The 8,245-nt window shown below is 51.1% G+C and overlaps 1 protein-coding gene across 1 annotated transcript; it reads left to right on the top strand.

Moving 5' to 3' along the window:
* Positions 1-569: 569 nt before the first annotated feature.
* LOC146202820 (uncharacterized) lies at positions 570-5,787 on the top strand. The gene has a single exon (XM_084602173.1). The coding sequence runs from the start codon at positions 1,171-1,173 to the stop codon at positions 5,785-5,787; it is 4,617 nt and encodes a 1,538-aa protein (XP_084458299.1). The 5' UTR covers positions 570-1,170.
* The last annotated feature ends 2,458 nt before the right edge of the window (positions 5,788-8,245 follow it).

The following is an 8,245-nucleotide window of genomic DNA, read 5'->3' as shown; positions in this document are numbered from 1 at the left end:
GCAGTCCAGTTCATGATTACAACGCTAGAGTGAAAAAGGCACTTTAAAAACTGAACAATTCAAACCGTGTGACAAGGAATGTACGCTTTGGAGATAGTCGAACTCTGCGTCAAGCAGCTACAGTGACGGCGCCCTCACACAATTATCACCTGTCTTAGTCTAAAAGCCTCTATAATATTTCGTGCTGTCTAGTCACTATGCCTTGTTGTGTCTGGCCAAAGCCGCCCAGAAATTCAGCCGGACGCCAAACTTCTTCGGCGAACGCCTCCTTCACAAACTCTGGATACTTCTCTGCAAAGCACCAGTGCACTGGAGGCGAGCCGTACCAAAGGGACAGAAGCGACGTGTTTCAACATGCGCTGAACGTCCAGACAGCACGGCGCGCCGTGGCCCTGACGGTGAACCCCTTCTCGCCCCGCGGCATATTTGAAGCGAGAGCGCAGCAAGCTCTCCCATTGGCCCTGCGAAAGTGCTGCCGTCGGATTGGACCATTTTGAGCGTCAACGGTTCTCGGCAACGGAGTCTCAAGTGCTTCCGTTCGAGACTCCGAGACTGTGAGTTCGTCACGAGCGTCCATCGGGAGCAGTTCGCCCCCTGACAGTGCGGACGCGGCGGAATCTCCCCGGCCGTCGCTGCGCGAGAACAGTCGCGTATGGCTATGTTAGCTTTCGGCCCCAGAGCCGATCTTGTTGTGTGAATACATGTAAATAGTGTATAAAGCCTTTTCTTCATCTCACCAACGCCGACTCGGATTCCTCGCTACCGCCCAGGGAGCTGACAGCCCTCGTTCACGAAACGGGTGACGAGCGCTGCGTTACCAACTCCTTGGCACAACCCTGTTGACGGTGGGCTACTGTGTGATAACCCCACCGGCACAACATTGGATGGCAGCTGCGGGATCGACCGGCGTCAGGCACCTCGGCGCGGTGAGTACCTGAAGTTTCCCTCAAACGCCAGACTTCTCTAACACACAGGGTAGCTTAGAGAAAGGCTGAGCGTAGCATTGTGTTAACCTTGCGTGTTTCAAGCCTACAGGAAGTGTTTTGAAAACCAGGGGATGCTGAGAAGGGAATCAGTGTGAGAAAGGCTTGCGCATCTCTTGCTAGGAGCGAGATAGCGAACGTATAGTACACTATTCTAAAAAGGCAAACAACAAGAGGCCGGTAAAGGATGGAGAGTTACAAGGTCAAAGAACTTCTCCAAATTTGTGAGGAGTTGGGCATCGATGTGTGCTCAACGAAAAGAAAAAAAGCGATCCTTGAGATCTTGCAGACTAATGACGTGACGGTTGAGGAAGCCGCAGAGGCCTGGGCTGATGTCAGTGAACGTCGCGAGAAAGCGGAGGAGAAGGAACGTCGCGAGAAAGCGGAGGAGAAGGAACGTCGCGAGAAAGAGGAGGAGAGGGAACGTCGCGAGAAAGCGGAGGAGAAGGAACGTCGCGATAAAGAGGAGGAGAGGGAACGTCGCGATAAAGAGGAGGAGAGGGAACGTCGCAAGGAAGAAATGCAGGAGCGTGAGGCGGAGAGACAGCTGGAGCGTAAAAGGATAGAGTTGGAGCTTCACAAAGGCTCGCCAGCACCTAGTTTAGAGCTTCACAAAGGCTCGCCAGCACCTAGCTTAGCTTCTGCGGCAGTCCTTTCTAACAGTCCCAAAATCCGTGATCAACTACCGCCTTTTGCTATTGGCGAGGATATGGCTAAATTCCTCGTGAAATTTGAGCATGTGTGCGAACGGAATGACATCGAGCCATCCCTCTGGGCACAGAATTTGTTGGCTTTGCTTCCCGGGGAGGCATCTGACGTAATCACGTGCCTGTCGAAAGAGGCTTTCGAAAGCTACAGTGATGTCAAGGAGGCACTACTGCGGAAGTACAAATTGTCGCCTGAAGCCTTCCGGCAGAGGTTCCGATATGCTCATAAGGGTAAGGAGTCGCATGTTGACTTCGCGTTCCGTCTGAAGGCCGACCTAGTTGAGTGGCTCAAGGGCGAAGAGGTTTACAACGATCGCGATAAGCTCGTGGAATGCATCGCATTAGAGCAATTCTACCGTTGTATCGATGATGATGTCAGGCTCTGGTTGCTAGATAAGCTAACGGAGGTTAAGCTAAACAAGGCAGCAGAGTTAGCGGAAGAATATTACGCCCGCCGAAGCTTGCACAACAAGGCAGTGCGCGTAGAGAAAACTGACAGGAAAGATGGCTTTCCGAGGAGGCCCGACGAACGGAAGCCATTCACGCGTCGTGAGTTTCGTAAAGACTCGTCTCTTACAAAAGAAACTGCAAGGGAGGGGCAGAATGAGTCTCAGAGGGCTAATGATGTTCCCAAACAGGGCAACGATGCGACACGTTCATTTGAAAAACGCAAACCGTTGAAATGTTATAACTGCAAAAGGCACCTTGCAGCGTACTGCAAACAGAGAGTTGTGTTGGCGACCATTCGGGAAACAGACAAAAACCTGCGTCTGTTGGAGCCATATATGCAGGAGATTAAGGTAAACGAAAAAAAATGCAAAGCACTTCGAGACTCGGCAGCAACTATGGACGTTGTCCACCAGTCTTGGATATCCCCGAGTGAGTTTACGGGAGAATGCGCTTGGATACAGCAAGTGGCCGAGCAGCAGAGCGTCTGTCTACCAATTGCGATGGTCACCATTGAAGGAGAATTTGGTAAACTAAACACAGAAGCCGCTGTGTCTGCCGCCCTCCCGGAGCAATTTCCCTACCTCTTCTCAAACAGCTCGGAGCAGCTTCTTAAGGAACAGGGCAAATGTTTCTTTGCCGACGTGGCGTACATGGCCCTCACGCGATCCAAAGCGCGCAATCTGTCGAGGCAACTTGATCTTGCATCGGTGAGCGAACCGCGCTGCGGCACACCGGACGAGCAGGGTAACTTGAGTGGTGAGACGGCACGGCAGGGAACGCGGAGCGCGGGAGAAGGTGTGAGCGAGCCGTGTTTGGACGTGGCTGAGAATGATGCCTGCGCTGTAGACGCGGCGCCGCCAGGCGACGCGAGCTCAACTCTGGCTCCGATTTCCACCGGCTGGCAAGCGCTGGCTGCAGTCGAGAAGGAAACTCTCATTCACGAGCAGCAGGAAGACTGCTCGATCGCCGATTTAATGAAGAGCGTCAAACTGGGTGTGAGGAAAAAGGGAGTTGAATTTTATGAGAGATCAGGCTTATTGTACCGCAGCTACACAGATAAGCAGGGTCTCAAATATGAGCAGCTTTTGATTCCTCGGAAGTATCGCGGGCAGTTACTGGAACTCGCGCACGAAAATGCGTGGGCAGGACATCTTGGCTTGAAAAAGACCAAAGCTAGAATTGCTCAGGAGTTTTATTGGCCGTATTGTTGGAAAGATGTTGAACAATTCGTGCGCTCTTGTGACACCTGCCAGAGAGTGGGCAAATCCACTGACAAATGGAAGGCGCCAATGAAGTTGGTGCCAGTCATAACAGAACCCTTTCGGCGACTGGTGATCGATATTGTAGGTCCTCTGCCGGGATCAACGAACGGTTGCCGGTATGTTCTGACTGCCCTGTGTGTCGCGACCAGGTTCCCAGAGGCGGTACCACTTAAGGAGCTAAATTCTCCCCAGGTCGTGGACGCTCTGCTCTCAATTTTCGCACGCGTAGGGTTCCCTTCTGAGATTCAGTGTGACAACGGCAGCGTATTCACCAGCTGCCTAACTTCCACCTTTTTGGATAAATGCGGAATCAAAGTGCTGCACAGTTCGATCCATCACCCGCAATCTAACCCAGTGGAACGAATGCACTCGGTACTCAAGCGAATATTGAGAGCCCTGTGTTTTGAGCGCAAGTGTGATTGGGAGGCCTGCATTCCCGCCGCTATGTTCGCCTTGAGATCTGCTCCCCACGAGACCACAGGTTTTAGCCCAGCAGAGCTTGTGTATGGCCGAAGCTTGAGAACTCCGCTGCGCATGCTGCGAGAGTCTTGGGAAGGCGGCGATGAAGACTCAAATGTAGTCTCATACGTCCTCAACCTACTTCAGAGGCTGGGGAAAACAAAGGATATTGTAGAAAGCCATATGAAGGCGGCGAAAATCTTGTCGAAGGAGTACTACGACAAGTCAGCAAAAAAACGCACCTTTGAGGTAGGCAGCCAAGTGATGCTTCTTCGGCCATCAAAGAAAAACAAGCTCGAAGTTCAATGGGAAGGGCCCGCAAAGATTGTATCGAAGCTTTCTGATACTAACTATGAAGTGAAATTGGGAAGACGGCCCAACAAAATTTATCACAGCAACCTGATGAAACCATACATTCAGCGTCAGGCAATTGTAAACTTGACTTTGAACGCGGCCGATGAGGAAGGGGAGGAAATCCTGACGACGGCCGACATGAGAGCGTGTGGTTTAGAGGTAATGTTGGATCAGTTGATGTTGGACGCACGTCTAGGCGCCACCCAAAAGGAAGATTTAAAGGGAATCGTTTCAGAATTTCAAGAGGTTTTTTCGAACCGTCCCGGAAAAACAACGGTCGTAGAGCACGACATCGAGCTGACATCGCAGGAACCGATTCGTAGTAAACCGTATCGATGTTCACCTGTGCAAAAGAAAATCATGGCTGAAGAGATCCAGCGCATGCGTGACTTGGGGGTTATAGTCCCAAGTGAGAGCGACTACACATCGCCCCTAATACTAGTCCAGGTTCCAGGAAAAGATCCGAGGCCATGCGTCGATTATCGGCGTCTGAACGCGATAACCCGAGATCAGACATATCCAATACCGAACCTGGAAGAAAGGGTGGAGACAGTGTCGAAGGCAAATTACATCTCTACGCTAGACCTAGTGAGAGGCTATTGGCAAGTACCTCTTACAAAACAAGCTAGCCGTTACGCCGCATTTGTTTCTCCATTCGGAACGTTCCGCCCAGTTATGCTGAGTTTTGGACTCAAAAACGCGCCGTATTGTTTCTCCAGTCTGATGGATCGAGTGCTTCATGGCTTGGGCGATTTCGCGTTACCATACCTCGACGATGTGGCCATCTTTTCAGATACTTGGGAGGAACATGTGGAGCACTTGCGAATCGTGTTGAGCAGGTTGAAAGAGGCGGGCCTTACTGCGAAACCGGCTAAATGTCACCTAGGTTGTGCGGAAGTGACTTATCTGGGCCATGTGGTGGGGCGCGGCCTGCGTAGACCTTCAGACATCAAGGTAGCAGCTATTGTGAACTATTCCCGGCCAACCACTAAGACTGAGATAAGGGCCTTTTTGGGTTTAGCTGGTTATTACCAACACTATGTGAGAGACTACTCTGACCTTGCCAGCCCGCTAACAGACGCACTCCGGAAATCTGAGCCCGTCAAAGTGATGTGGGACTCGGAGAAAGAGAACGCGTTTCAGAGGCTGAAACAAGCCCTGAGCAACAAGCCAGTTCTAACGGCGCCAGACTTTTCCAAGGGCTTCATTATTCAGTGTGACGCGAGTGATCGCGGCATGGGAGCGGTGCTATGCCAGGAAGATGCTAATGGTCATGAACGACCAGTTTTATTCTTGAGCCGCAAACTCAGTTGTAGAGAAGAGGCGTACAGCACCTCTGAAAAAGAGTGCGCCTGCCTGGTGTGGGCCGTTCAGAGGCTCGCCTTGTATGTCTCCGGTTCTAAGTTTATTGTGGAAACGGATCACTGCCCGCTGACATGGTTAAGTAACATGTCGTCTAAAAGCGGCCGTTTGCTGAGGTGGAGCATGACACTCCAGCAGCACAATCTCGTTGTCCGCTATAAAAAGGGGAGGTTGAACGCGAACGCAGACGCTCTAAGTCGGGCCTTCTAGGCCGCGCTTCCTGCAGTAACTCCGCGTTTCTTACCTTCTCTTGCTTCGCGACGGACTGTTATGTTCGCGGGCAGACTGGGAAAAATTAAAGGACCTCCTTGCTTCCTCAGTTATGGTCTACGGTCCAAGCGATTTCAAGGAGACTCTTTTCCATTACTGATTGATAATTTTCCTTGCTACTTAATGTAATTTTAATATGCAAAATTGTTGTTTGAACCTTGTGTACTGCATCCTATACACTTGTCTCTTGTTGTAGTGGGAGCGAAAAGGGGACAACAATTTAGCTAATTGAATTTGAAATTTTGCCTCTGTCTGGTGTTTGACGGGTGGCCGAGGGTACTTGCTTGTGTTGGGTGTTGCCTGTTGTCGGTCAGTTTTGCAAGCCGCAGAAAAGTCTACCGTTACCAGTGGCGATTGGCAAGGGCATCGGAGCGACCCGAGCGAAGTTGATCGGCGTGCCCCGGCAAGAAGGCTGTCGGCAGAGATCCTGACCTGGCGAGTGGAACCCGAGGCACGTGAGGCTACCTGGCGCCCGGACACTGTACGTGAGCTTGGAGGAACCTGGCGAACGAGCGCGCCCGGCATCCGAGCCACATGCGAGCAGCTCGTCTTCCCGGCGCATTGTCTTATGGCGGGGGTGCTGTTGTGTCTGGCCAAAGCCGCCCAGAAATTCAGCCGGACGCCAAACTTCTTCGGCGAACGCCTCCTTCACAAACTCTGGATACTTCTCTGCAAAGCACCAGTGCACTGGAGGCGAGCCGTACCAAAGGGACAGAAGCGACGTGTTTCAACATGCGCTGAACGTCCAGACAGCACGGCGCGCCGTGGCCCTGACGGTGAACCCCTTCTCGCCCCGCGGCATATTTGAAGCGAGAGCGCAGCAAGCTCTCCCATTGGCCCTGCGAAAGTGCTGCCGTCGGATTGGACCATTTTGAGCGTCAACGGTTCTCGGCAACGGAGTCTCAAGTGCTTCCGTTCGAGACTCCGAGTGTGAGTTCGTCACGAGCGTCCATCGGGAGCAGTTCGCCCCCTGACAGTGCGGACGCGGCGGAATCTCCCCGGCCGTCGCTGCGCGAGAACAGTCGCGTATGGCTATGTTAGCTTTCGGCCCCAGAGCCGATCTTGTTGTGTAAATACATGTAAATAGTGTATAAAGCCTTTTCTTCATCTCACCAACGCCGACTCGGATTCCTCGCTACCGCCCAGGGAGCTGACAGCCCTCGTTCACGAAACGGGTGACGAGCGCTGCGTTACCAACTCCTTGGCACAACCCTGTTGACGGTTGGCTACTGTGTGATAACCCCACCGGCACAACAGCCTCCACAGAACTCGCGTTTCTTTGAATGGTGGTGTGTACATATGTCTTTTAACGTGTTTAATAAAACATGTTTCTCTGAACTGTCACCATGTGACCTAGCATGTTCACGGAGGCGCACGTTCAGACAGCGTCCAGTCTGTGCCGTCGCAATATAAAAGGATAGTGTAAACCACCCCGCACGCACCATGCACACAATGAACGAGAGGCTCACACCACTCCCATCACTTATCTCTTGCGGTGTGTCAAACCTCTCAACAGCAGCATGATTCGGTCGAGTTTGTTTTGAACCAAAACACCACATCGTTAAGGCTGAGAGAGACACCGTGAATACGTATAGGACAATCACACTTTTTTTTTTTCAGGGCTCTTTTCTTTTAGTTCTTGTCCGTCATTATGCCTAACTGGCGGGAAGGGAGGTAAGAGAAAAGAGCCACGAAAGGAAAAATAAGCTTAAGATTGCCCTGTATGCGAGTTCTGAGGAGGCATAGTGACAAGAAAGCCCGGGCGATTTTGGAGGCTTTCAGAATGAAACAGTCAGGTGAGAACTGTGTTAGTGCGCCTTCATTGCTGCTGCTTGACGCGCGGTTCGACTATATTGAAAATACGCACGCTGTGATACGGTTTGAATTACGTGCCTTTTTTACCATATAGCCACAATCATGAACAGGACTACACACATCATGTGCTTCTCGTTCCATTGGTTTTGTTTTAATTCCTTGATATATCGCGTGTTCCAATAAATTTCGTCCGTTGACAGTAAACACCTGTTTTGTCTTTCTTCGTTTCCGTCCTCGTCCTTGAAGGGCCGAAACGACACTCGGAGCCGTTCCAGTCGTCTCTTTCTGCACACTTTTACAATTTATTTACGAAGTCTTTCAAGCAATTGGAAAGCACAGAAGTCATGCGCAGTAGATATTTGTAGCGTAGTCTGCGATGGTTACGTCAATTCTTTGAACTAGCATTAAATCTTGCGGCGTGAACGACAAACTTAATTACCAGACAAAAAGCTTCATTCATCCGCGTACTTGCCAGGCCGAGCCGCTTCGCTTAAATCCGGTGGATTACTGGTTACGCCTAATATCTGATAACGGTGTCATAAATTATAAAAATGATTTGATTTCATAGAAACAGCACAAAATA

This window comes from Amblyomma maculatum, chromosome 1 (genome assembly GCF_055883805.1).
Source record: "Amblyomma maculatum isolate TAMU_Amacu chromosome 1, ASM5588380v1, whole genome shotgun sequence".
NCBI lineage: Eukaryota > Metazoa > Arthropoda > Arachnida > Ixodida > Ixodidae > Amblyomma > Amblyomma maculatum.
The sequence above is the reverse complement of the archived record's forward strand: the minus strand, read 5'-3'. Positions and strand labels throughout refer to the sequence as shown.

Coding starts and splice junctions, on each gene's coding strand:
- LOC146202820 (XM_084602173.1), top strand. CDS start 1,171: ATGGAGAGTTACAAGGTCAAAGAACTTCTCCAAATTTGTGAGGAGTTG.